The 27,972-nt window shown below is 46.6% G+C and overlaps 1 protein-coding gene across 2 annotated transcripts; it reads right to left on the bottom strand.

Moving 5' to 3' along the window:
* NUDT3 (nudix hydrolase 3) lies at positions 1-27,878 on the bottom strand. Of its 2 annotated transcripts, none has more exons than XM_062013842.1 (5): positions 27,420-27,878; positions 12,014-12,124; positions 4,610-4,654; positions 3,026-3,110; positions 1-2,137 (listed from the first exon to the last, which is right to left on the bottom strand). In XM_062013842.1, the coding sequence occupies exons 1-5, from the start codon at positions 27,516-27,518 to the stop codon at positions 1,968-1,970; spliced, it is 510 nt and encodes a 169-aa protein (XP_061869826.1). In that variant the 5' UTR covers positions 27,519-27,878; the 3' UTR covers positions 1-1,967. The 2 variants fall into 2 exon arrangements, with proteins under 2 accessions (XP_061869826.1, XP_061869827.1); XM_062013843.1 differs by lacking the exon at positions 1-2,137 and adding an exon at positions 2,215-2,698.
* Between the last annotated feature and the right edge of the window lie 94 nt (positions 27,879-27,972).

The following is a 27,972-nucleotide window of genomic DNA, read 5'->3' as shown; positions in this document are numbered from 1 at the left end:
TTTTTCTCCTTGGCCATGGCTGGCAGCTCTCTGGGCCTCGCTCCTCTGTGCTGATGAAAGCGAGGAGAACGAGCGAAGGAACAGAATGGGATCTGCAAATGAACAGCTTCTTGCCAAAGCAGCAAGGATACCATTCCCCCTTGTCCCAGGCTCCATGGATATTTCTATCAGATTTTCATACTTTCAAAGAGCTTCTTGGGAAGAGAGAGAAACTCTGCAACAGTGAGTGTTTATTAGGATATTTTCTGTTAAATAAAGGGGGGGGAAGAAGAGGAAGAAGAAAAAAAAAGAGTACTGCAGATTTAATTTCACATCTTGGCTCTGCTCTGACAAAAGAGAAGTCACTGAATTCAGCAACTACTTCTTGTCCCAAGCCAGGGATTCATTAATGCCCCTCCCAAAACTTGTACCTCTCCCACCCCACTCCCCAGCCCCAACCCTTCCCATTTTATTTCCCAACTAGACAACACTGTTGGCAAATCAAGACAGCATGAAACTTACATCAATAAAAACAACAACAGAAAAAAATAGAGAGAGCAAGCTGTGAAGCTGTGCCAATGCATGAGGGGAACTATCCTAGCAAATGGTGCACTCCTCCAACCAGAGTCAGCTGTACCTTTCACAGAGGGAGAGTCTAAACACCTTGAGCATGCTCCACGGTGCAACTCTAAGTGCTGCAGAACCACAGGACAAGAGACCCAACACCTGATTGTTTCTTACCCCCCCACCTCCCCCCAGGACTTCTTTTCAAGGGCTACAGATGGTTATCCAGCTGTAGGGCCACAGAGGGTTATCCAGCTGCAGGGCCACAGAGGGTTATCCAGCTGTAGGCTCACACAGGAACACTCAGGGAAGTCCAATCCAATGCTTTAGCACAGGAGGATCCAGTTCAGCACGGTGTAAGGCATGTGGACAAGAGGAGACATCAGCAGAACGCAGCAGGAGCAGCAGAAGAACCCAGCTCAGACCTTGAACCTCACTTTGAGCCCCTCAGTCCCTACCACAAGGACATTGGGTTCCTCTCCTCACGTTTCTGAGGCTTTTTTGGCCAAGTGTCAACAACAAAAACACCCCACCCCAACTCCTTTTTCCTTTTGTTTTGATGTGGCTGCAGAAACTGGGAGCTGGAGGAGAAAGCAGGGAGCAGCAGGGACTTCTGTCTGCAGGTGATCAAAACTCTGCCCTCAAGTGTCACTGCACTAACAGCAAACAGAGAGTGGACTGGCCCAGCCACCAGCACTGTCACAGAATGGGTGAGGGTTTCTTTGTTTTCTTTCAAAAGCCAAAACAGAACAAAAGGCAAACAGATTAATGATGAATCCTTCTTTGCAGAAGCAAGCCAGGAGTATAAAAAAATCCTGTGAAATTAAAGTGTTAGATTCTCCATCTAAAAAAAAACCCACCAACAAACCAAGAAGAGTTTATACAATAGGTGCTGCCAGGGACCACCCCACGGGTCTGAGCAGCACCTTACAGTACAGACTAAGACTTAAAAGAGCTGATCTCACATTTGAAGTCTTTAATTAAAAAAAAAAAACAAGGAAAGAAACAACAACAAAAAAAAAGAAGTGGCTGTGGCTGGGAGGACACAGAGGGGACACTGCAGGACACAAGGCAGAGGAGAAACTGGCAGCCTTTGCTTTGCCAGGCTGTGGAAGCTGTGGTGTAACAGGAAAGGGGCACTTCATGCACAGAATGTATTTTACAAAATACATCTCCAAAAAAGCCCCTCCCAGAAAAAAGGGGAAAAAAAAAAAGAAGAAAAAGGAGGGAAAAAAAGCCAACAACAACAACAACAAAAATAATCCCACCTTGCACTAAACTGCAGCACTCTTAACACTTGCTCTGCCACAGGCTGCTGCCCATGCCTTGTTTGAGAGAGGAGGCATGTGAAAAAGGGGAGGGGGGAGGGGAATCCATGTTTCAGTCTGTTTTTCAGCATTTCTCTCACAGGGATGTGTCTTGAGTCATCTGATGTCAGCCACGGAGCTCTCCGAGTACGTCGCAGTCATGACAGGGGTGCCGTTGTTTGCCAAACAACCTTGCCTCAAGGTTTCAAAATACGAGGCCTGCACTGGTTTGTGATACTGCAGAACTTTTATGGCATCTTCTATCTTAAACCATTCCCTTTTCCTTCCTGTGGGTAAGAAAGACAAACCAGTAGATGTGACAAAACGTTGGTGTCGATTAGCTTCAATTCATGAAGCTACCCGTCGGGTGCATTTACCACTGCAAGAACAATTCCACTGTGTAGCAAAGCATCAGCTCAAGAGACACTGGGAGGTTTGCTCTTGAGATTGTCTCAAGGGCCACCAAGTCCAAACACCACACACTGATGACTTCTCTAGGCCCATGACACTGTTTAGAGCAGCACAACCACTGGCCCGACGACTGGACTTGCATTTCCCAGTTTAAAGCAAAGTCCAGCCTCACAGCACCTCTGTTCTGCCTTTACTGCAACTCCCATTCAAGTTGGATTCTTAAGACAAGCCACAATGACACACACACCAATCATCACCCCCAAGTGCTGACAGTTTGCAAGGGAACCTCAGTTTTGGGTGGGCTGGACTCATTCACTCACCTCTTCCTCTTGCTCTGTACACAGCCTGAGGAAAGTGAGGTTCCAGGTGCTACAGCACTAAGGGCAAACCTTGGGCAGGGTTCAGGTTCATTTGCATTTGGGGATCCAAATTAAAGGCTAAAATTCCAAGAGGTAATGGGAATGGTTAATCTGTGCTGCCCACATATTTTCTTCTAGTCACAGTAAAGACAGCTCTTCATCATCTTGGCTTAGTAGCTTAAGCTGGAAGAATGCAATGCTGGATTGCTCTAGAGGCATCTGCACAGCTGAAGGGACTCCTCTTGGCTCACAGGGGTTACAGAAGCATCAATCTGACCACAAGCAACCAAAGGACACAACACTGCAACTTCTCTCAACCACTCTCAGGAGGATTTCAGCTCTCAGGTGGATGCAAAGCTGACATGTTTCTGTCTGCATCCAAGCCAGCAAACCCCAAATGCTTACCAATATTGACAGAGTCCTCCCAGTCCTCCAAGACCTCTGTGACGATAAGTACGTAAACATATGTCCTGTGCTTCCTGTCCCGGTTCTAAAAGGCAAAGGGATCAGAGTCATGGCAAAACTACCAGAGGGAAAAAGCAGGTGGGCACATGGTGACTACAAGCTGCCTCACTGTGAAGCTGTGCTACCACAGCATCACACAATGGGAAGGGGCCTTTAGAGATCAGCCAGTCCAATCCTCTGCTAAAGCAGCTCCACTTAGATCAGGCCAGAAAACCTGAGCCCTTCTGGGTGTAACTGCTGATTCACAACACAAGGTGAATGCTAACTCCTAACAGCTGAAGTATTCAATACACCTCATCCCTTGTTGAATCAAAAGGTGGTTGAGGAGCAAGTACAAATGGGAGGTCATCTGCAGCACTGCTGTTGAACTCTGGAAATGAGCCTCGACCAGTAAATTGATTAAGAGATTTGGATTAGTTAGATCAATGTCTGGGCACTTGATTGACTTTATTTCGAGCAAGTCCCCTTTCTTTTCCCTCTTTATTGCTCATCTACAGAAGGGAAATGCACACACTACCTTATGCACACCTTCTCTCACCTTATAGCTTGGCCTTAGCTATTAAAAACTGTTGCATTATAAATGAGAAGTCTGACAATATTAACAAGGATTGCAGCTCCTCCTCTCTCTGCCCTCCTGAGACCACAGCTGGGATATTGTGTCCAGCTCTGGGCCCCTCAGCTCCAGAAGGACAGGGAGCTGCTGCAGAGAGCTCAGCACAGGGACACAGAGATGCTGGAGGGAGTGGAGCATCTGCCTTGTGCTGAAAGGCTGAGGGAGCTGGGGCTCTGCAGCTTGGACAAGAGGAGCCTGAGGGGTGAGCTCAGTCATGTTCCAAACCCATCAAGGGTGGGTGTGAGGAGGCTGGAGCCAGGCTGTGCTCAGGGATGGCCAGTGACAGGACAAGGGGCAACGGGCACAAGCTGCAACAGAAGAGGTTCCAGAGACACACCAGGAGGAATTTGTTCCCTGTTGAGGTGAGGGAGCACTGGCAGGGGCTGCCCAGAGGGGCTGTGGAGGCTCCTTCTCTGGAGACATCCCAACCCCAGCTGGGTGAGTCCCTGTGTGCCCTGCTCTGGGTGCTGCTGTGGCAGTGGGGTTGCTTTGGAGGTCCCTCCCAGCCCTTGAGATTCTGTGACTCTGTAATTGTTAAGAGAGCTGTGTGTGGTACCTGTTGTCTCTGTATCTCACCAGTACCCATCAGGTGTGACCACACACACGCTTCACCACACTGCAGAGGCCAGTTTGGCAAGAGCTGATGTCAAGTGCTAAAGAACAAAGGAGAGACATTGCTCCCCAGCTGCTGAGTGGCCTCTTTTGGCAGCAAGAAAGGTCTGAAAGCACTGAGAATATTCACTGCTACACTGTCTGACACTCCTGACTGATTGCAGGGGAGGTCCCTGATGATCAGCATCGCAAAACCAAGTCATGTGGTTTATCTCACCAAGAGATAAGTTGGGTTTTATTCCAAGACAAATCTATTTATTTTGCATCACAGTTTCACAGCCTCAATGTCTGAAACTTACCTCAAAAATTCCCACTAGTCTTCCCAACGTCCCTTTCACTCCAGCCTGTGGAGAGTTCAAAGAGAGAAACAGAGACATGCTGTAACAACAGGTCACTACATATTTCCTCATCTGTTGTGCAGGAGCAGTTTCTTTAGGTCAGGAAGCAAATGCTGTGCAGTTCTGTTAACCTGAAAACAACATGGTCACAAGAAAAGTGCCACCAATGCATCACAAGCTGTACCCATGCTTTCCTAGGAGTTTTTCCTTCCTTTTCTAGATTCAATCCATTCTGGATTCAATCTGGAGGAAAAAAACCACTCCAACTATTTGATGAGGGAGTAACTGCACACCCTGAGTGAGCAGAATCTCCTCTAAAGGTGAGTATAGTCTAAGCATGGATAAAATTTGCTTTGTGATGTATAGTTTCACCTCTTTATAGTTCATGAAAAGAACTTGAAAGCACACCTAAGGGACCCAGTGACACCATCAAAGCATCATGACAGCTACCAGGTACCTCAGGGATGTGCTGCATACATTTGAAGCAGGCCAATACAAACATCAAATGCTTTCAAACACTGCAAAGTGGCCTCTGCAACAGGATCAAGACTATTTTGGATACAGCACAAAACACAGCTGTGCATTGACAGAGGGCTTTTGAATCAAGCACAGGCACAAATCAAGAGAAGATCTAAGCAATGGTTTAGTCTTCTACTTGAGTAGTGCTGAGGATCTAGTCACTGTATCTGATTTGCTGTCACTTTTTACACATCCACTCGCTGCTGGGGCTCAGCCACTTTCTCCAACTGCTGTTTCTTGCCTCTTCTCTCTAGGGCTGGCAGCCCACGTGAATGCAAAATGCCATGGAGCCATCCCACTCTCCTGTCCTCAGACCCCCCTCCCCCCCATATGTTACATTCCCTTCTTCTGTGACTGTAAATGGTTGGAAGGCACATGCCACACACTGGATGGGATTTAGCTCCATGACTTCACTGGTGTGAGGCACCAGGCACAGCCTGGCACGTTTGGAAGGGAAATTTGGGCATCTTCTGTGGCAGCTGGAACACATCCTAAATGCTTTGGGAAATCAGTGCCTGTGCTCTTGCATACAAGAAACACAGATCTGATGATGGCTGGCTTAAGAACTTATTACTGAATTAGAAGAATGTTTAGGTGAAGGCAACTAAATATTTAAGACAAATGCAGTGTCCTAAGCAGCTCAGATACACCATGTCCTGCTTGTTCAGCTGCCAGCCCCTGCTGTACAGTCACACTCTTTTGGAGAGGAACCTTTGCTTAACAAAAGACTTTACTGGTTAATTTTCCAGCCTACTAAATGAACATAAACACCACCAAACAGCCAGAGCACACCTCACTGCTGCTTGTAATGACAGCTGATGGCAGAGCTGCCCCAAGAAGAAAGCTCCCCCTACCACAAGCACTCACAGAAATGTGTCATCCTTTCTGTACCATGCTCCCTGACCTCTACTTCTAGGAAGGAGTTTTTCATCTGAATCTTTTATGTTGGTTTTGGATGCAAAATTTATTGTCTCATCAGTGTTTCTGACATTCTGCTCAGCCCATTGGTGGCCCACAAGGCTATTTCTGGAGTCAAATAGCAATTCCATGAAGGTCAATGTACGCATGTATGCACACACCAGCGTGGCTAGGACAGATAACTGGTTCTGACCTTTGCAGATGAGTGATTTTACCTCATCTGAAAAGCCATTGCTGCTAACCTGGACTAATCTGTCTCAGAAGTGAACTGGAAGGCAAATACTTCAAATTAATATCGTGCAAAGAACTCTATCAGCCCCTAACAGTAGATAAGCAACCACATCAGGCAGCACTAACACAGGGAGGAAACACTAGGCTTCCACCTTCACAACACACACACATACATGTATGAAAAGGTGAAGGCTAAGCAAATGTTTCAGGTAAAGAAATGTCTTAAGCCAATTTTCTTCTCCTGTTCTTGGGAAGGCTACTGAAGTTCTGTCCTCTGTCCTCTTTACTTACCTGTGGAGGCACTGAATCAAAAGCCAGGGATGTTGTTGTGATGGTTTAGCAAACTCTCAAGCCTGACCTGAAAGAAATTGATCTCCAGGCAACTATCCAGTCTGGAAACTAAGCAGGAATACTGCACAGCCAGCCTCCCCAGCTCTAAAACTGTGCTTGAGGTAATACAGGCAGGTGAGGAGCCCTTCCTTCTGCTCTGAATAAACAGAGAGGCGACAGATACCGCTCTGCCTGCAAACTCACATCATCTTTCTCCATTCTTCCTAATCCTACTCATCCCAAAAAGCAGAAAAAGCAATGCCAAGGTAAGCATGTGCTGTAGGAAAATCATGTTGAGCTACCATTTAAAAAGTGCAGATGTAGGAATTTACCCCACACAGTATTAAACGGTGTTGGAAATCAATAGTTTGAGTCAAACATTGGGCTGGTTAAGAGTCCTTATCAAAGATTGAAAGCACATCAACCATCACATCTGGGACACCAGTGACTCATATTATTTTACTGGTGCAGTGGAATGTAAAGACAACACATAGAACATGGATTGAGTTCTTTTCAATCTATTTTTGACACAGCAGTTAATTCACATGCAAACAGGAAAGTCAGAATCTCTCTGCAGCCACGTTTAATGGCACAATCAAATGTGAAAGTGGACTTCCCAGTCTCCAAGAATCCAAGAAAATAATCTACAGCTGTCACCACTAACAAAGCAAGCTAGATAATGAGCAACAGAACTGCCAGGCTCCATAACTCTTGCCTATGGGCCAATCCCTCACCCACCACCTTCCTGACTCATCTTCGCTGCAGGACCATGAGTATTTTCTTGGGAAGTTAAAAGCATCAACACAGGATCATCCAGAATTGAAGATGGATCTAAATCTTCATTTGCACCAGATGACTCAGGAATTTTCTCCTTGGTAGTAAATGGATTAAGGAACCTCCACCCTCAGAAGTCACAACAGCAAGTGTCTGGCAGGGACAGACCAATTGATTTGGGCACACTTTTTCCCACAAGCATTAAAAGTGATGTACACAGAGCCCATGCTTCTCCTCAAAATGCATTCCCATCCTAGAAGGACTCTATTAAGAAAGACAGGAGAGCAGCAGCACCAACTGTTCCATCCACAGGTATGAAAACAAAGCAAATCAATCAAACAACAGTACTCCCCAGGAAGAGGCATGCTCAGGTAGAAAAGAGCACAGACACAGCTTGCAAAATGAGCTTTTTTTTCCCTCTGCTCTGCATATTCCAATCAGTTTTGAGGTAGCCCTGGTCAGAGGAAAAGCCTGAGTCTGGCAAGAGTGCAGGAGTGACCCAGCACCAGCCAGTTGCCCCCAAACAGACGACTTCAAACGGCTGGGGCACGCCCAGAGGGGTGGGCTGGATGAGGAACACAAATCTGGAGGAAATGAAGCTTTACTGGTTCTGCTGCTCATGGAACAACTTGTTTTAATAAAGAAAAATTACTGAAGACATCCAAGAACAGCAGGTTCAGGTTTCAAAGCTGAAAATAAATTGGGGTCAGATGCAAAAAGCAGCCTGCAGCAACACCATCTGTTCCTAGGGACAGCTTTTATTTCCTTCCATCTGAGCTAAGGAAAGTGTGGGTTGGAATTTCAGCTATTTTACTTTGCTCTATTAGGCTCAAAGCCTGCATCTACTACAGATTACTGCTGGGCAAGAGGAGTGTGGTAAAAACAACCAAATATTTGCCCTAATACTTGCAGTGCTGAAGGTAGTTAATCACACCCACAAAGTGCCAGCTTAGACAAGTCCTGAGGATGCCAATTACACACCTGCCAGGAAAATGTTCTTGCTGTCTGTGTGTCTCAGGGAGGGTTATACTTAGTGAGCTAATTCTTTACTGCATTATAACCAATCTTCATGAGCTAGAAATTAAATACCACCACAGAGCAAAGACCTTAAGACACTGCACTTGTTTTTATGAGGTTTGAGTACACAGGGTAACAGACAGCAGCCACTTTAGTCCACTGCTAGCACTGAACATTACCACATCCAGGAAGAGTTTCATGCCATCATTTAAGTCATTCATCCATGGTCCTTGCAACACTCTAAACCCAATTATGCTTCCTGTTTTAGCACTGAAAGGTATCAATATTCATACTCTAAATCACTAATAATGTCCATGAAACAGAAAATGTTCTTTAAAAAGCATGTTTAAGACAGGGAAAGAAAACAGAGGTGGAACAGCCAGGCCAAGGCACTATGGCAATGGATGAGTTCTGATACTGGCATCGATTGCCTCTTTGGTCACAGATCAAGCACAACTTATCTGGGTGGTTTTGATTCCCATGAAGAAAACACAACTAACACTCCTGTCATTTTATAGAACTTGACATTTAGTAAGTATCTAAAGGTCAGGATGTGAAAGATGCTTTAAGTGCAAAACAAAACGCCTTTGGCTTGAACAGATGAGCGTGGAGGCTTTTCTTCAAAGTCACTCTACAGTCGAGTTTAATTTAAGGCATCTATTTCTAAACTATGTTTTTCACCAGTTGCTCACACTCAGAAAAAAACCTTCATTCCTAACATGAAACTAATTCTGAGGAGGGAATGCAACAGCATGAAGAGGCAAAAGATCTACTACATCAGTGCTAAAGGGCTGGTTTCAAAAGGCACAACCTTAGAATGTACCTGGAGTTTGCAGCTGTTTAAGGCTGACTACATCATTTTTCAACAATCTGTCAGAAATAAGTGGTTTTATTCTGAACAAGCTGCTCTCCCCCAGAGCTACCATGCTCCTCTACTGCCACTTTGCCTAAAATTAATGCCCAAGAACTCGAGTCACTTCAAATTTTATGCAGACAACAACACACGACAAGTGTTGGAACCTGTCTGCTGGGACAGATTAATATAGATAAGGACTGTCTCGAACTAGGACAAGGACTTAGAGACAGAGAGATCACAGGTTTCACTCAGAATCTACATTTTCAGTACAGTCTTCCAGTCAGATTCCTTTATGTGACAATAATTCCAGCAATAGCACGGAGGAATCACACACACAGGCAGCAAAATCAAACCAGTGAATGCAGAAGTTAAGAATCTTGGTTTAGGGAAGTGGAGTTTCAAAAGAAAATGCACATCATCCAAAAAAAAAGAGAATGAACTAAGAAAAAGCAGCCTGTTGTCTTCTTCAACATGACTCCTTACAGCTCTACCAACTGTCTTGTATTAAATTGGAAAAGGTATCCCAGAAAACAGGGAAAGAAATTGCTCCCACAACTTTGACCAGCAGGAAACCCACCTTGTTGTAGGGGGAAAAATAGTGTTTATTGACATGGAGGAAAATGGATTTTCCCTCTCTCAACACAAGCAGCAGACTCTACCTGCTCAGCTGACCTCTTGTTTTCCTGCAAGGCAAAGACACCCCTATCCCAGGAGAGAAGCAAAGACACTAAACCTGCTCAGGAATGAGTCTCACATGAAAGAGTGAACAGGGATCACCAGCTAGCACACACACCAGCTGCCCAGCAGTCTCCTAAAACACCTCCTCTGCCAAATCAAAAGCACAAGCTGGGAAAGAGGGTGCACGAGCCCTTTACAGCGTCACAGCTGCAATACAACAAACATTCCCCTTCTGCACGCCTGGTCCCCAGCAACACCTTACAGTCAACGGCTCACTGAGCTTAAGACAGTTGATGTACATTATCATCCTGTGTGTGGAGCCTGAGCAGTGTACCAGAACACAAATCTATTTGAGGAAGACCTTACACCCTCCTAAAAGCTCGCCTGTGTTTCCCACCTGTGTCAGCCAGCCCCATGGTTTGAGCTGGAGAAGCTCTCAAGTGATTTTATACGTGTAGCAGGCAGCCTTGAGGAGAGCCTTTAGCATAAGAGCATCTGATAGCTCCCCATCCCACCCTGCACTGGCATCACGTGCTACTAGGTGTCTGGAGGTTATAGCCATGGGGGTAATCCTGCTGCTTCTGGAGCGTGGCATTCAAGCAGATAGGTGCTTCTCTGGGAATGACTCAACCCTGCCAGGCTGCCACAGTTTGAATTACATTCTCATTCGTTGTGGATCCACGTGAGCGAGGGAACACCAGCTGAGCGAGAGGGGATTATCTCAGCCAGCCCAAACCAGTTTCTTCACTGCAGACTGAGCCTGTGCCAAGGCTTCCTTTCAGCCCCCGAGCTGTCATGGAAAGAGAGCGACTCTTCCAAGGCACTGCTGTGCTGCTGCCTGAGGAAGGGAGGCTCCACACTGATTTCTTTTAAGGATCTGCAAAGCAGAGCCATGCACCTCCTGAGTGAGCCCTTGACTTCTGTATCAAGTAACCTCATTACTAATAATGACTGGGTTCTACAGTCAGAGTCCACAGCTACAAATATTTCTGTTGTTCTGGTTACAATGCCTTGGCATGTGCTTGCAAGATTCAGGGAGAAGGAAGAATTGCACTAGTACTATAGAGACACTCAGGAACTGACACATTAGAACAACCCAAAGGCCTAAACATTCAACATTTTGTTAGACAGTAGCAGGTAGTTCAGAATATTTGAGAGAAAAAGCCTTCATATACCAGACAATCAGTAAAGCAACTGCTGGGGATGCTTCCTCCCAAGTCCCAGCAATTAGCTCTTGTTTTTTGTTCTGCAGCACAAAGATTTATAACCCTCTTAAAAGCTCTTTCAATCCTGCCTTATATAACTGTGAACCTACTTGGTCATCTATATATTTAAGCATTCCTGAATCCAAGCATCTCTCTCACTTGGTAATATTCAGAATGGAACTGTAAAGTCATGTTTTACACACAGTGTAGCCAACTGTCCTTCCCTCTCTTTAAATTCCCTATGATGAATACAACTGGTTGTTCCTGCCTTCCCCATACACATCAATGTTTGATCTCCCTTCTGAAATAGCTTCAATTAAAGACCTCCAAAACATGAACACATTAGGAATTGTTGCTTGTAACTCTTACAATCAAGTTGTAAGTTCACAAGTAACTCAAAATATGGACCAGACCAAACATACTGAAGCTCCTGCACTTGGAGTGTCTTTAGTTGCTCACAGGTCTTATTTCTACCTTCTACCCAAGTATTAGACAGCTCCACGAAAGCACAGCTTAAGTTCTCTTAAGAAAGTGTTCTTCATACAGAGAAAACAAAATGGGGAATATCAAAGATGTACTGAAATCATTCTAGCTTAATTTTACCTATTTTCAGTTAAAGGTATCGAGTTCACTCTGACTGAGATCCTGAATTACATTCCTATGCTATCCTTGTTTAGGACTCTGGCTCCCCTCCCACACATGACAGGGATATCACCAGTGGCTCCATGTCCCTCCTCACCTTAGGGAATACAAGCAAGACTGATGAATACAAATTCAAGCCTTGGCTAACAATCAGCAGCAAAGCTCCAGGAGCTCCCACTCTTGTCAAACACTCACCTCTTCACAGACTTCTCGCACAGCAGCCACGTTGGGCTCCTCCTCGGGCTCCATGCCACCCCCAGGGACAATCCATCGATCAGGATGACGACTACTGCTAACCAGCAGCACCTGAGGAGGGTAAGAGCACAGCTGAGGTAGAAATTCAAGGCAACACTTCATTTCAGAGCCAGGCTGATGAGGAGAAGTTGGTTTTGCATCTCTCTCCTCTCTAAACACGCCCATTTCAATGTGAGTACTTGAAAATACTCCACTTCTTTCCAAGGCAATTTCCTTAGCCCCTTCCAGACAGCTGTGCAAGCTACATTACCAGTGACACCAAGGCACTCCAACTCTCCAAATCATTTCAGCTATTACTGTCTCAACATGTTGCAGAATAACTTATGCCTCTGCATACCAAAACAACAATTCTCTATTTGATACAGCAGTGCAATACTTGGAGTGTAAGAGTTCAGTGCTGCACCCAACATTGCTGAAGCCTTCACAGCCTGCAATACTCATCATGCAGCAATGTAAGATGGCACAGAAGCTGCTCAGCATTTTCACCCTCTGCACAAGCCTGATCTATCTTTACTGTTACCTTTGGCCTTGTCTGCCTCTGCAGTTGCACTAATGATATACACAGGTTGGTAAATTCCCACTAAAATACTTACATGGGATTGTTTTGAGAGAGATTTTCAACTTCCCTGTTTGCCTCTTCTTTCCCAGCAGGCACTAAAGAGCTCAGCTCTGAAACTAGCACTTTGTTACCTTTAGATGAGGTTGCTCAATGAGATAGAAGCCTACATTAAACCTCTTCAAAACCCTAGGAAAAGGCTGCAGACTTTGAGTCAGAGGGTTCAACCACTGCCATAGGAGCAATTCTTCACAAGCATGCTTTCCTGCAGTTTCTCTTGAAGCACATTTTACTTCAGTGCAGTTCTGCTCTGTACAAGTTCAGGTTTTGTTTTGTCATCTTCCAGAGAAAGCCAACTAACAACCTCAACTGCCTAAGGCTTTTCTCAAAGAATATCGAGGCACTGTGCTGCTTAAATCTGCCTGTGACACATTCATGAGCAGAGATGGAAACTAAAAACAAAACTGAGACTGTTTTTCAGCTCTCTAAACAAAGCTTGTTCATTAGAGTCATCATGCTATACTTCATCATTTCACTAGCACAAAGCTTGGAGCCAAAGTGACTTGCTCCAGAAACTTTCCAGCATACCAGTCCAATTAGGTTACAGGCCAGCTGTAACAGTTTCAATCAGACATTTGGAAGTTAAGCTGTGTGAGACACTAAAACCTCAGGCTTTACTGTGTAAATGTTGTTGCCAGTAGGATATGAAAATATTTGCACTAATTATCAAGAGGAAACCTACCTACAGAACTGGAACTGCTGAAACAAAAACAAGCACAAGAGTTCCATGGTTCCCCACTTCTTTTATCTTCTGCAAATTCTCATCTGCCAACTGACCACCCTGCAAAGTGATTTTCCCTTTCCAAGGCCACCCAGACCATGCTGACTCAGCACAGGGAAAAGAGAGGGTCCAACAGACTACAACATGCTGGGGTGAGGAGTCAAGGGTCAGTTGTGGGGGTTCAAACCCCAGCTCTCAACCCAGGAGTAGCAAAGCTCAAGACAGAAACTGAAGAGGAGTCACAACAAGTGTTTTGGCAAGGGCTGGTCTAACCTTTTCTAAGCCTGGAGCTAAACTTGGTGTTCTCAAGTGTCAGCAGTCCTCTAATCAGCAATTTTCTGTGGATCCCACCAACAATAATGTCTCAAAGCCTCCTGTTCCTGATTCACACCTCAATCCTGCAACACTTGAAGGATTTAAGTGTCATTTATCAAACTACCCCACTTAAATCCCTGAGTGCTCCCCCACCTGTCTATTGAATTAAGGCAAATATATAGCAGAAATGAACTAAGCTGAATGAGCCACCTTAATTCTGCAGCTCTCTGACAGAGATACTTACTGCCTGACCCATCTTCTGGCTTCAGTTGCAATGGAGAAGCATTTAATTTATAGTAACATCCCATGGTGTTTGGCCTTCCTCAAAAGGAAGACAGAATTCCTTTCCTCCAAACATGCAATCCATGTAACATGCCATCAGGAAGCCATGCCTAAACAGGGAATGGTAACTTCATTCATCCTCTGAGCCTTCAAAGCTCAGGCCAGAAGTCATGTACCACAGGCTGGGACTGCAAGGCCACCACCAGCAGCCACCTCTGGTTTCACGGTTTTTGGCCACTCCCAGCACATTATCCACCCCCCCAGCATGTGCCACTCTATCAGGGTATCTTTTTGTAGAATCCCAGCATGGTGGGGGTGGGAAAGGCCCTGCAGAGCTCATCCAGCCCCTGCTCAAGCAGGTTTCCCTGGCTCAGGGGGCACAGGAACGTGTCCAGGTGGGGTTGGAAACCTCCTGAGAAGGAGCCTCCACACCCTCCCTGGGCAGCCTGGGCCAGGGCTCCCTCACCTCAGCACCAAAGGACTTGCTCCTCCTGTGCCAGTGGCACTGTTTGTGTCCCAGCTGATGCCCATCAGCCCTTGTCCTGGTACTTGAGACAGCTGAAAAAAAGAGTGAGTCTGTCCTCCTGGCACTCACCCTTTGGGTACTTTTAAGAGCTGATGAGATTCCGCCTCAGTCTCTTCTCCAGGCTGAACAGCCCCAGGTCCCACAGCCTTTCCTCACAAGGAAGATGCTCCATCCCCTCAGCATCTTGCTGGCCCTGCACTGGCCTCTCTCCAGCAGTTCCCTGTCCCTCTGCAGCTGGGGAGCCCAGAACTGGCCCCAGGACTCCAGATGAGGCCTCAGCAGCTATGGCAGAGCAGAGGGGGAGCAGAATCTCCCTGGCCCTGCTGCCCACACTCTCTTGCTGCCCCCAGGCTGCCATTGGCCTTGTACTTCATCCCAACTCATTACCAGTAGAGCTTGGACTGAAATTCCAGACTTCATGTCAGCAGGTGAACCCGAGGACAAAGTCAGAAGTGATGGACACTTCAAGCACACTTTTTCTTGCAAGGTAAGGAGGTGTCATCTTTGTCACCTCCTGTTGCAATTCTGAGTTTCAGCTCAAAGGCTGCAGAAACAGAGCTCTGAAGCTCAGCACAGTTCATGCCATTGAACCCCTGCCACCTTCCACTTGTGAGAAAAAAACATCTGCTACGAAAATCCCTGTACAAAGGCTTCTACAGGAAAGCCTGCTGGACTGCTGAGACTGGAGACAATGCTTCAGCAACACACTAGTAGGAACTTGTAGGTGTAAACACCACTTTTAGGAAAAGTAAATGAACTTCAGCTGCTCTGGCAGTTGAGCATTTTCTGAATAGAATGAACATGAACAACCCTCAGTGGGAAGGAAAAACCTGTCATTCTCACACTTTTATGTAATCAGACTATTTCCTGTTTAATAAAAAGGAAATCCCATCAAGAGAGAGCAGGAAACATGCTCTACAAGGTCATTCTTTTACAACAACTTTAAACAGGATATTGCTACCAATGAGCTCTCCCCAAGACAAAGGGGCCTAGTTCAAAATGAGGGTGAGACTCTGGTTTGGTTTAAAAAAAACCACACATCTAAAAAAGCCCTGTGACCCAATCCATGCAACACCTTCAAAGGGATCCAGTACAGAGATCATTATAATCCCAATCACAGAACACTTTGGGTTAGAAGGGACCTTTAAAGGTCACCTAGGTCAATCTCCCTGCAAGGAGTAGGGATATCTTCACCAAGACAGGTTGGTCAGAGCCCTGGCCTGCCTGACCTCCAGTGTTTCAAGGGACAGGGCATCCAGCACCTCTCTGGGCAACTTGTGTCAGTGTTTCACCACCCTCATGGTAAAAAACGTCTTCCTTATACCTAGTCTGAATCTACTCTTAAAACTATCACTCCTATTGCAACAGGCCCTGCTAAAAACTCTGTTCCTATCTTATAAGCCCCTTCTAAGTGTTGGAGGGCTGCTATAAGGTCTCCCTCGAGCCTTCTCCAAGCTGAACAACCCCAACTCTCTCAGCCTGATCCCTCTGATTGTTTTTGTGGCTTCCCCTGGACCTTCTCCAGCTGTTTTATGTCTTTAGTGTGCTGGGGACTTCAGAGTTGGATGCAGAACTGCAGATGAGGTCTCACCAGAGCAGGGGAAGAGAATCACCTCCCTCAGACTTGCTGCCACCTTTCTTTTGATGCAGCCCAGGATAAGGGTTGGCTGTCTGGGCTGTGAGCACGTGTTGTGAGCTCACATCCAGCTCTACCCCTATGGCCTTCACTGCAGGGCTGCACTCAATCTCTGTTTCCCAGCCTGTACTGATACCAGGGGTTGCCCTGGCTCAGGAGCAGGATCTTGCACTTGGCCTTGTTGAACCTCATGATGTTCACAGGGGCCCACTTCAGTTAGTTCAGGTCCCTCTCAGTGGCATTCAATCCCTCAGGCACATCAGCTGCACCACTCAGCTTGGTGCCACCTGCAAACTTGCTGAGGGTGCACTCAATCCCACTCTCTATGTCACCAATGAAGATATTAAACAGTGCTGTTCCCAATGCAGGCCCCTGAGAGACACCACTCATCACCCATCTCCATCTGGACATTGGGGCATTTGACCACCACCCTCTGGATGTGACCATCCAACCAATTCCTCGTTCACCCTTCAAACCCAATGAGTGGGTACTTCTCCTATTTAAAGTGAAGGATGTTGTGGGGGACTGTGCCAAAAGCCTTACACAAGTCCAGGTAGCTTCTCCCTTGCTCACTGACCTTGCCATTCCATCACAGACAGCAACTGCCTTGGTCAGGCAAGACTCCCCCTTGGTGAAGCCATGCTGACTGACTGGAACCATCTCCCTCCACAGGCACAGCTTCTAGAAGGATCTGTTCCATGACTTTCCCAGGCACAGAGGTGAGGCTGACAGGTCACTGTTTCCCAGGGTCCTCCTTCCTACCCTTGAGTGCAATGTTTCCCTTTTTCCAGTTGCCAGGGTCTCCACCTGACTGCCATGATGCCTCAAGTATCATGGAGAGTGGCTTGGCAACTACATCAGCCAATTCCTTTGGGGTTCTGGGATATATCTCATCAGAATCCACAGACTTAGGTAGCTTCAAGTTCCTCAAGTGATCACAAACCTGATTTTCTCACAAGGCATATTTTCACATGGCAGCATCATTCAAATATTATATGAACTGCCCCACAGCCAGTAAGGTGAGACAAGCTGAAAAACCACCTCTCTGAAAGCCATCCATGTGTGGGTGGAACAGACCAAATGCTGTTTCCAAGATAAGAAACGCATTCCTCTGCAGAAACCTTTTCCCCTCGACAGCTGGATGGGTGAACATAAAATACCTGAGGAAGTGAAGATACCAGCTGAGTGTGTTGCAGAAGAGAGATGTAATAGTTTGTATTTCTGCCATGACAAGTTTCAGAACAGTGACACATTACCAGGCTCACTCACACTGAAAAGCCAAGACAGTGGCACCTACATGTTGATTTTACCAAAGAACATGACAACAAAATGCTGTTCAAGTGCTCAATTCAACTGAGCAATTTCCAGTACAACTCAATTTAACAAAATAGTCCCATTTTTGAAGGATCATCTTGTAAATCCTCCAAACCTACCTTTTAGCTCATTAACTTATGAATTACATACAACTATTCCTTTGAATATACACTCAAGAAGACATTTGACCCAAAACACTCGTTAAAAATACATCCCCCCAAATCAAAGGGGTTTCTTTTGTTCTTTACACTCAGGCCACAACACAAAGCAAAGGTGACATTGCCATTCTATTCTTGCCAGGCAACTGTGTTTAAGGTGGCTGTTGAGACTCCCAGCCTAACTAAGGACTTTGGGGGCAGATGTTGGAGCCAACTCCTGCAGCCTTTTTGCAAAAGGCTTTGCAGGTATCACATCACACAGCCAAATTATGTTTTCCATGATTTGAAAGACAATTATGTCATTTCAAAGCAGGGAAATGAGCAACACAAGCCTCTGTGGCAATGCACAAAGCAGCCCTGAAGTAGCTCTCACACACAATCAATGAAATAAGAGGAAGGTTAGAAAAATAAGCAAAGTTTGAAGTTTACAGCAGGGGCTCCTAAACACTGCTAGGCTGTAGCCCTCGTGGTAAGCAACCTTCAAAGCAGCATGCAAACAAAAAAGGGCAAACAAACCAGGGCAAACAAACCTAGAGCAGCCTACCAGCTTTCCCCAGAGGAGACAGGAAACATGCTGAGACATCTAAGGCTGCCTGGACGGCTGCACACGGGGCCAGGAGCTCCATGGGAAAAGGGGAAAGAGCTGGTCATTGGGATAAATCTGGGAGTCCCTGATACACAGTGCTGACCTTAAAACAATCTAATTACATACTAATCTCCTCTGTTCATATCAGAGGGGTTTTTTTTCCCTAACACACCTTTCCCTGACCTCATCCCTGCCCACCCCCTCCCCAAAATAACGCTGAACCAAAACAAGGCAGAGAATGAATTCCCAGCTAACAGAACAGAGATGAGGGATCCCCAGGCTCTTTTGTGCTATAGTGGATTTAAACAACCACCACCACCCATAAATAAAACAAGAGCAGCTCCTCTGTAAGGAACATGATTCCTGGAAAGAGGCTCCACAGCAGCATTACAGTAAAGTCAAAAAAGGCTCCAGCGTTATTCAAAGCTGGGCTACAACGCTATTAGAAAAATGAGCTGTGAACCTTCCAGGAAAAGACAGTCCTACCCACACACACCAGCCTAAGGACAATCAAGCTGGCAGACTTCACAAGGAACAGCAGACAAGATGTTAAATACATGGGGTTTGGCCCAGCCAGCATTCTGCTGCCAGAAGGCAATCTATAGCTAAACAGCCCCGGTGCTTCCTCTTGTGCTTTGCAACAACACTAAGCCACCAAACCATGCATCTTGCAAAACCTCCCAATATTTAAACTCTCTTTCTCATCTCACTTTAGGATTATTTATCAGAAGATAGACTACAAGAAAATAACAGTGGGTCTGGTGGAGAAGATGGCTGACTCCAATGCTTCCCGCCTCTACAATCTGCCTTTGTTTGAAAGTTTCAGTTTAATAAGAGCCTCTGTATTCAGGAGTTTGGAGTTTAGCTGTGCTAGAGACTCTCTCATTTGCCCTATGACCAGGCAGGATATTGTAGCTGCTGCAGCTCTGTGTCCAGCATAATAAAGAGCTTTTATGCTTTACTCAAAGTTAACAAACGTTCCACACAATCCCAGTGTATTGTTGTTCCTGCACTTAACGCTTTTCTACCAGAGAGAGCCGCAACCTCGACTCAAGCACCTTTAAACACCAACAACAGCACACTGACAGAGTTCAAGAGCAGCAGGAGGGAAAAAAGAGCCTGTAGGTAGCATAGCCATGCAAAAAATTCATCTAATTTAACCAGCAAAAGCACAGCCTCAATGACACCACAGCAAACCCCACGTTTTGCCAAGCTATTAAGGGAGGATGGTCTCAACACACACACCAAGGCTTACAAGGGGGTTTCTCCCACCCTCTTGCTATTCAGGGCACGTGGTAGTAACAACTAGTCTGTGGTCAATAAAGCTATGGCCAGCTTTAAACATGACAAGGTCTTTAATAGGAATACATTCAAGCACAGAGCAAGCCACAGAAGGACCTTCTCCTGACCATGGCAGCACATGCTCACAGGAGCATTGCTGCTCCTCAGCAGGACACATTTCCTTACACAAGTGTTATACTCACACTGTGCTCCCTGGCAGACAACATGGGGCCTAGAAACTGGAGGCAGAAAATTGATGACACAGTGAACTAGAAAGGGAGATGAAAAACTGCCTCAGTGTGAGGTGAGGGAGCCCTGGCCCAGGCTGCACAGGGAGGGTGTGGAGGCTCCTTCTGAAGAGGTTCCCAAGCCCACCTGGACACGTTCCTGTGCCCCCTGAGCCAGGGGAACCTGCTTTAGCAGGGGCTGGAGGAGCTCTGCAGGGCCCTTCCAGCCCCCATCACTCTGGGATTCTATGATCCAGAACTTGACAAAGTAAAGCACAAACCTCAAGAAAGGAGTAAGAGGTGAACTGGAAGTTCAGGTCATTTCAAGCATGTGGATGGCACCTACAGTACTGTAACCACAGAGGAAAAACCACAGAAAGTCTTAGTTTTTAGGTAACTTGTTAGAATAACAGCAGTAAAGGCTCACATACTACACTGCTTCTCTGCCTTCTGAACACCAAGGCTCACAGTACTGTTACTCCAGTTTTCTTGTGGTTGTAAGAGTGACTGCTTACTGTTACTGAGGAAGAGCACAATCCACAGCCCTCTCCCTCCACCAAAATTCAGATAACCACAAGCTTTATCTGCAACACACCTCTCCCAGCAGGGATGGACAGAGACAACAGCTGAAATGCCTGAACCAGCAGCCACTTGTTTCAGAAGCAAAGGGCTGATAAGGTGGCACTCCCAGGGCAAAAAAAAACCCCAACACAAACCTGATAACCTATTTCTGTCTGTCAAAACCAGTTTGTTGACCACTCAGTACTTGCACAACCTGTGCAGGGTGACTTTTTCCAGAAGGAATGTTACCTTGTGAACTGCCTTCTGTAATAATGGGGCAAAAAAAAGAATAGAAATGAAGTGTTTTGGCTTTTTACATAGACCAAGTGCCCCTGGATGTCAGTGCTTGCACATGCTTACACCTACTGGTTTGATTAATGAGTCCTATTCATAAAATAGAGCAAGCAAAAACCCTACAGCCATGAGAACTCTTTGAATACAAGTGGTTAAGTCTCTGCATAGCTGTCAGTGTATGTTAATTACACAAGCAAAAGTAACCACCCAATGAAGAGAGCATCCAAACCATCTGAAGCATCCTGAAAAGAACAAAATCCCTCTGAATTTCAGGGGTTAACTCAAGATTACTGAGAACAAAAAGTCAGTGTGCACGCTGTGAGCACCATCCCCTGCACAGCAAAGCTACAGAGACGTGAATTCTGACCAAAACATTAAAAACTGGAAAGATCCCTGGCTGGTCTGGGAACTCAGGCTCTCCTTTGGAGTGGAAACAAACAAACCTGTTTGAAGAAACTGAGTAGCTGCTTCTCAACTGCCTGATATTGAAGAGTGTGGGCAGCAAGGCCAGGGAGGTTCTGCTCCCCCTCTGCTCTGCCATAGCTGCTGAGGCCTCATCTGGAGTCCTGGGGCCAGCTCTGGGCTCCCCAGCTGCAGAGGGACAGGGAACTGCTGGAGAGAGGCCAGTGCAGGGCCACCAAGATGCTGAGGGGATGGAGCATCTTCCTTGTGAGGAAAGGCTGTGGGACCTGGGGCTGTTTAGCCTGAAGGATCAGAGATCAGAAGAGACTGAGGGGGGATCTCATTAATAGTTACAGATATCTCAGTGGTGGGTGTCAGGAGGTTGGGGCAGCACTTGTTTCTGTTGTATGCAGTGACAGTTCAAGGGGTGATGGGCATCAGCTGGAACACCAACAGTTCCATTGAAACATAAGGGAAAACTGTTTCAGTGTGAGGTGAGGGAGCCCTGGCCCAGGCTGCCCAGGGAGGGTGTGGAGGCTCCTTCTCAGCAGGTTTCCAACCCCACCTGGACACGTTCCTGTGCTCCCTGAGTGAGGGGAACCTGCTTTAGCAGGGGCTGGAGGAGCTCTGCAGGGCCCTTCCAGCCCCCACCACTCTGGGATTCTATTACATACAGCACCTGAACACTGATGTTCACTATTCATAATGCAGAACTGAAAGCTCCTTCATCTTATTCTATCCCATTTTCCTGGGTGACTCCATCGCAGAGTTATGCAAACCAGGATAATTTTCCTTATTAAAAACAATTCACACAGTCCCCCAAGCACAGGATCATTTTCCTTTGATTGAGAAGGGAAATAGTTGGTTTTCCAGACCATGAGTGACCATCCATGGAAAGATGAGGTCCTTTGGCAGCAGCACCAGCTGGGTACAGCCCCCACGTGCTTGTACCTCAGTGGCTTGTCTGAAGAGTGCCAAGATGAACCTAGTCAGGGAACTGATCATGAGTTTTGTAAGAAATAAAGGTCAGAGAGGGAACAGGACACAATGAGTGAGGAGAGAAAGAAAGAAAGAAAGAACAGCTACAGGTTGTGCTCAGGCAATAACTGAATCTGAGATGAAAGAGAGTTCAGAGGAGAAGAGACAGCAGCCACTGATGTTGGATCCTTCTCAACAAAGCTGGGGTGGAGTGCACTCTCTCCTCCTTCCACATTCATCACTTTCTCTGACTTGTAGCAGAACAAAACTGACTCAATTCTTCAGTTTCACAACAGCTTCCAGAGTTTCCAGTAAATTACATGGAAATGTAACAATTTTCATTCTTTTGGAGTTTGGGAAAACACGAGAGCCCACGGAACTGGTTTAAAGTGTTTATGAATGCTGCCTCTGTGAAAAGGCTAAAGGCTTTTTAAGATGAAAGTTGGGTTTTGCAGAGGTTTATACTCTTAGTCTTGGAGAAAAATAGCTACAAACACAGCTGAGAGAGTCAGGAGAAGCACTAGAGAAGACTTCCTGAACTGCCCATATCCTACTGGAGATGGAGTGACACATTAGCAACAGGCAGGGAGAACTTTATTTGGCCTCAACCACAACTCTTCCATGTGGCTGAAGGGAACAGAGTCAAGCCAAACCATCCCACTGAGATACTGAGGCACTATTCCATGCAAAGTACGATGATGACACGTTGCTGGGCTCCTTTTGCATCCCAGCAGTGAAGCACTCCAAGTGTTTTCAGCTATTATTACTTTTCCACTGAAGCAAATGCACAGAGGATGGCTGAGGAACACCACAACATCACCAACAGTTCAACTTTGAGAGCTGCTGGGTTACATCATAGCTTGGTTTGGAACTGACCTGAGAGAAGCCAGAAATAAAGAGTTAGTTTGCATTCAAATTCCCTTCCCCAAGTGAGGCCATGGCAGGGCTGCACAAGAGCACATCTGGTGACTGCTTTGGCGTGGTGTGTTCCTGCAGTGGCTGAGCCAGGGTGCCTACCAGATGCTGGGTGAAAGCTCTGTTTTCTCATCTCAGTTTAGACTTCATTCACAATTAAGAAAAGACCACCAATGCTGGATCCTATTCTTCCTGAAGCATTTCTTCCAAAAGTCTTTATAAAAACCCCAGTGGTTAATGAGCAGCTTGTCCTTTCACCAGACACAATGCAGGCTTGTTGAAACCTGTACCTACACCAGAGCAGGACTTAAAGCCAAATGGTTCCTTTTTATTTGTGTTAAAACATAACACAGAGATGCTGCCATTGAGCAGGCATCCATCTGCTTCTTAACAGTAAGACATTAGAGACATTTTTTTGAACATTTCCTCATTGAAACAGCTGATCTAGACAAAGAAAATACTTGTGTTAGAATCATAGCATAGTTTGGGCTGGAAGAGACCTTTCAGCTCATTGATCCAGCCTCTGGCCCAGCCCATTGCCCTCAGTGCAACACTCACCCAGATCCAAAACCCCTCCAAGGACGGTGACTCCAGTAGCTCCCTGGGCAGCCCCTTCCAATGCCTGACAGCCCTGGCACCAAAGAGATTCCTCCTCACATCCAGCCTCAACCTCCCCTGGGGCAACTTGAGGCTGTTTCCCCTTGTTCTGTTGCTTGTTACCAGGGAGAACAGACCCATCCCCACCTGGCTCCAGCTGCCTTTCAGGTAGTTGTAGAGTGAGAAGGTCTCCCCTGAGCCTCCTTTTCTCAACAGCCCCAGATCCCTCAGCCCTTCCTCAGCTGAGACCTGCGCCAAATCCTTTCCCAGCTTGGTAGCCCAGCCTCTGGATCCTCTCCAGCACCTCAATATCCTTCTTGTAGAGAAGGGCCCAGACCTGGACATAGTATTGGGAGATGCAGCCTCACCAAAGCCAAGCACAGGAGAAAAATAACCCCATAATAACAATATGGAGAGGCACGGACACGATGAGCAGTAAAACGAGTTATTTCAGAGGTAAACACAAGACTTGGGATCTCTTAAACCTGCACACTCTCCTTCCTTGTTTCTGCAGAAGTAGTAAATGTGCTTACTCCATTTGAAAAGATGAAAATAGGAGAGACCTGGCACTTGGTTGCTGAAAGATCCTTTGAAGTCTGCTCACACTCTCTCTGAATCAATCCCGTTGAGTCCCCAGCTCTCCCTCCTGCCCAGTGAGGCAGCACTCTGCAGTGGCTCACTCTTCATGAAAAACACACATCTAGAGATTGTTTTTTCCACAGAGTCCAAATAAGAACTGCAGTTTTTGCTCCATTTGACATTTATCTTTAAATGAATTCACCCCTGGATTGTTCTCTCCTCTTTTTTCTGAAGGAATGTGTAACAAAGGCATCTCTTCAGCCAACTTTTGGTCTTCTAAAAACGTTCTGGAGCTTCTTTCAAGTTGAAAAGTCCAAAGTCCAAATGCAATAGAAAGAAAATGCACAACCTCAAGCAGCAAAGGAAAAAAACAAATCACTTAAAAACTAAAAAAGGAGTGAAGTGTTATTTTGTTAACACTCTCTATGTGCAAATTCCATTTCAGCAATCTCCACTGATGGCTAAGAAAATTCCGGCCACAGACTGAAGACTTTGGGGGTAAACACCTAAAAAGAGGAAAGCAGCTTCCCCTGTAGGAATAAACAGGAATGTTCTTATTTCTTCTTGCTCATTGACAAAATCAGATCATTTGGGAACTAATTAAAGGTTCAAAAAGGGAGAAAAGGTTTCAGTTCTTAGCAGAAAATGACACAACACAGGAGCCCTACTATTTCTTAAGCACTTAAAAGAAATAGCAACCAGAAACAGCCAGACCTGGGAAAAGGAATAATGAAGGAAGTTTAAATTATTTATCAAAACATGCCTTTTTGTTTCCTTTTCAAACAGCAAGCTTTTAATAAATCTTTAACTAACATACTTTGGTCCTGTTTTCTATCCCCTCCCTGGAGAGACTTTTTACATAGACCTTGATTTCCTTTTAAATAGAAATAATCAATAATAAAATGGCATGAGCACAAAAAAACCCCATCCCAACCAAAATATTGTTCTCCAAGAGAAAATGAAAAGCAAGAAATCTTCCATGGACATGATAAAGTATGTAATTAAACAGGTACTGAAGGCACCTGTCTCGTTATTGGAAGAGTGCAAACAGCAGTAAGATTAGACAAGAAGATGCCTCTCAAAAGTTTAAATAATTGGAGAAACTAACAGAAGTAAAGGTTTCCTGCTTGCTGATTGCAATAAAGTATACTTCAAATGGCTCCTAGGCCTTTTGGTTAAGAACAAGAGGAGTGGAGGGTGTCTCTTCTGGTGTGGATGTGTGTTGTCTGGTGTGACTTGAGAAGAACCTTCCTGAATGCATTGGCTGCATAAATCCCCTTCAAGACTGGCTATTGCAATAGGTAAGAGATTAGACCACAGGATGCAGCTTCAGCTCTGTGTTATACACACAGACTCCACAAATAAATGTGGTGTTGGAGAGGCTGTGGGATGTTCTCAGAAGGCCAACTCAAAGCACAACAACCCCGTAATTCATCACTTCGCCGTTTCTGTGGCTCGCTTGCAAAACGCACACACACGCACATCCTTGAGGAAATCAATCTCCAGCCCATGCTGCATCATTTATAAAGCAATCAGTGCTCCTTCATGTGTCACAGAACAGCACAAACAACACCTGATTTTACTAGAGGGATGAGAGACAAAGCCAAGCACTGTGACCAAAGCTCAAGTGAGAAAATAATGCTCAGGTGAGAACAGCCGTTGCCCTGATACACACAAAGTTTTCCAGGGTTTCACTTGCTGGCCTCATAACAGAACCATGGAAATAACAAGGCACAAATAGCAGAGAGAAGCAGCTACCTCAACTCCTGCCTTTGAAACTGGAAATAGATTTTTCTGCTGTAGGTCTTACCTAGAAACTAAAGCCTGAAATTGTACCACTTTGAATTAAATGTGATGTTCAAGCCACTGGAAGTTGTTGCAAACCATAACACAGACATAAAAATGGCTTTAAAGCTCAATCATCAACAAGCCTACACTGAAAAAGATTGGTCACAAGTTAGAATGCCTCTGGAATGACTTTACTTTTCCTTCTTCAATCACTTTGGGTCAGTATTGTGAAATTGCCACACTAAACAGACCTTTGTGTCACCAACACAGCTCTGGACACCAATTCGCCCTGGCCAGAAGGAGTAAGAGATCACTGCCATGAGGTTAAGCTGCAGCCCACATGACACTGCAAATCCAGGTGTTGCAAAATAAAGACTGAACCACCAGTCCAAAGGGGATTGCATCAGGTAGCTGGTAAAATTACACTTCTATCTTCAACCAGGCTGTAATCAAACATGGTCAAGCACTTCAAGAATTGCCACACTTGCCCCACCAGTTGTGCAAAATCACATCAGGAAACTCAGATGTCTTCAACCACCCCTGCTGGTTAGCCCCAGTGTCATTACACAACACAACCACAGTCATTCCCATAGTTAGTTTGGAGTATCACACGTTTCCCTAAAGCCAGGGGGAAGCACCAGCTACGATGAGCACTTCACCAAAACACAGTGTTCTCACGTCACACCATCAATGCCTGAGATGTTGACACTCTTCACCATGACAGCACAGCTACAAAGGGTTTGTCAAGCCTCCTTCCCCATGTTAAATAATAACTGAACAGCATGCTAATTGACTTTCCTCCAGTAAACTGTCTGCATTCCCTTCTGATTTCCTGTAGCTACAAATATGATAAGCAGGAGAACAAAGACTTTAGCACAGCCACTCAAGAACCAGTCCATGAAATGAAGTATGCCCGACTCCAGCAACAGCCAAAACCCAGACCTGCAGCCTCACTTGTCCCAAGTACCCCATGCCCACACTATGGAGATGCTGAAAGAGAACGGTGAAAAACTGCACATCCCAGTAAAGTTTCTCTTTTCAGCTCACAGACAATACAATCACTTAGCAACACGGCCCTTCTTCAACCAATCTACCTTGAATTCCCACTTCCTCCCAAGCCTCTCTGGACAGCAACTTCTGGCACTCCATCAGTCCCCTTTTATCCCAGTTTCTTTTTATAAATCCAAGGTCAGGTTTCCTCTCCCATCTCATGTGATGTGCTGGACTGAAGTTCTGCCAGCGTGGTCGGTCCACTCAACTGCCAAATCCCTTCCCGTGCTACAACACTATTCCTCCACCCCGTGATACACAATCTTTCATTCTGGGCACTTTCCTCACGTTTAGAGCACAGAAATAAAGATGAGAGGGGGGAACCACCAACTTTCCCAGCGACGTTTAATCGTAACTGGAGCGGAAAAAATAAACCCCATCAACCCCGTTACAACCAAGTCGCACCCGGGCGGCTCCGGGGGCTGCACGGGGGGTCCCTGTGGGACGCGGCCTCGCCCCCACCCCTGTCGCCCCGGGCAGGGCACTCGGCCCCCCGGCGGCCGCGGCCCCCGGCCCTCACCTCCTCCTCGCTCTCGCTGCGGAAGCACAGGCAGGCCGCCCGCTTCTTGTAGCCGTCCCCGTCGTAGGTGCGCGTCTGGTTGGACTTGAGCTTCATCATCCTCCGCTCCGAGGGGGCGGCCGGGGCGGGGAGGGAGGGGAGGGGGGGCACAGGCCGGAGGACGGCGAGGCCCGCGGCCTAGAGGGCGGGGGTGGGCAGGGTGGCGGCGCCGGGAAGGACCCGCCGGGACTCCCGCGAGGGGCGGGCGGGGGAAGGACGGGGGGGGACGGAGGGGGGCCGCCTCCCCGCGACAGTCTCTTTCTCGGTCTCGCTCTGTCTCCCGCAGGTCGGGAGCCGCCCGCTACGCGCTGCCGCCCTTCGCCCGCCTCATCCCTCCCTTCACTTCCAGCCTCTCCGCCGCCGCTGCCAACGCTCCGGCCACCGCCGCCGACGACGACCGCGACGCCATCTTGGGGCACGCTACGCAAACGGCGTAGAGCCGGCGGGCGGGGGAGGCGGTGGCTGTCCTTTGCCTTTTCACGGCGCGCCCTCTACGCAAACGGCGCAGCCCGCT

This window comes from Colius striatus, chromosome 22, assembly GCF_028858725.1.
Source record: "Colius striatus isolate bColStr4 chromosome 22, bColStr4.1.hap1, whole genome shotgun sequence".
NCBI lineage: Eukaryota > Metazoa > Chordata > Aves > Coliiformes > Coliidae > Colius > Colius striatus.
This window is presented reverse-complemented; position numbering and strand designations above follow the sequence as displayed.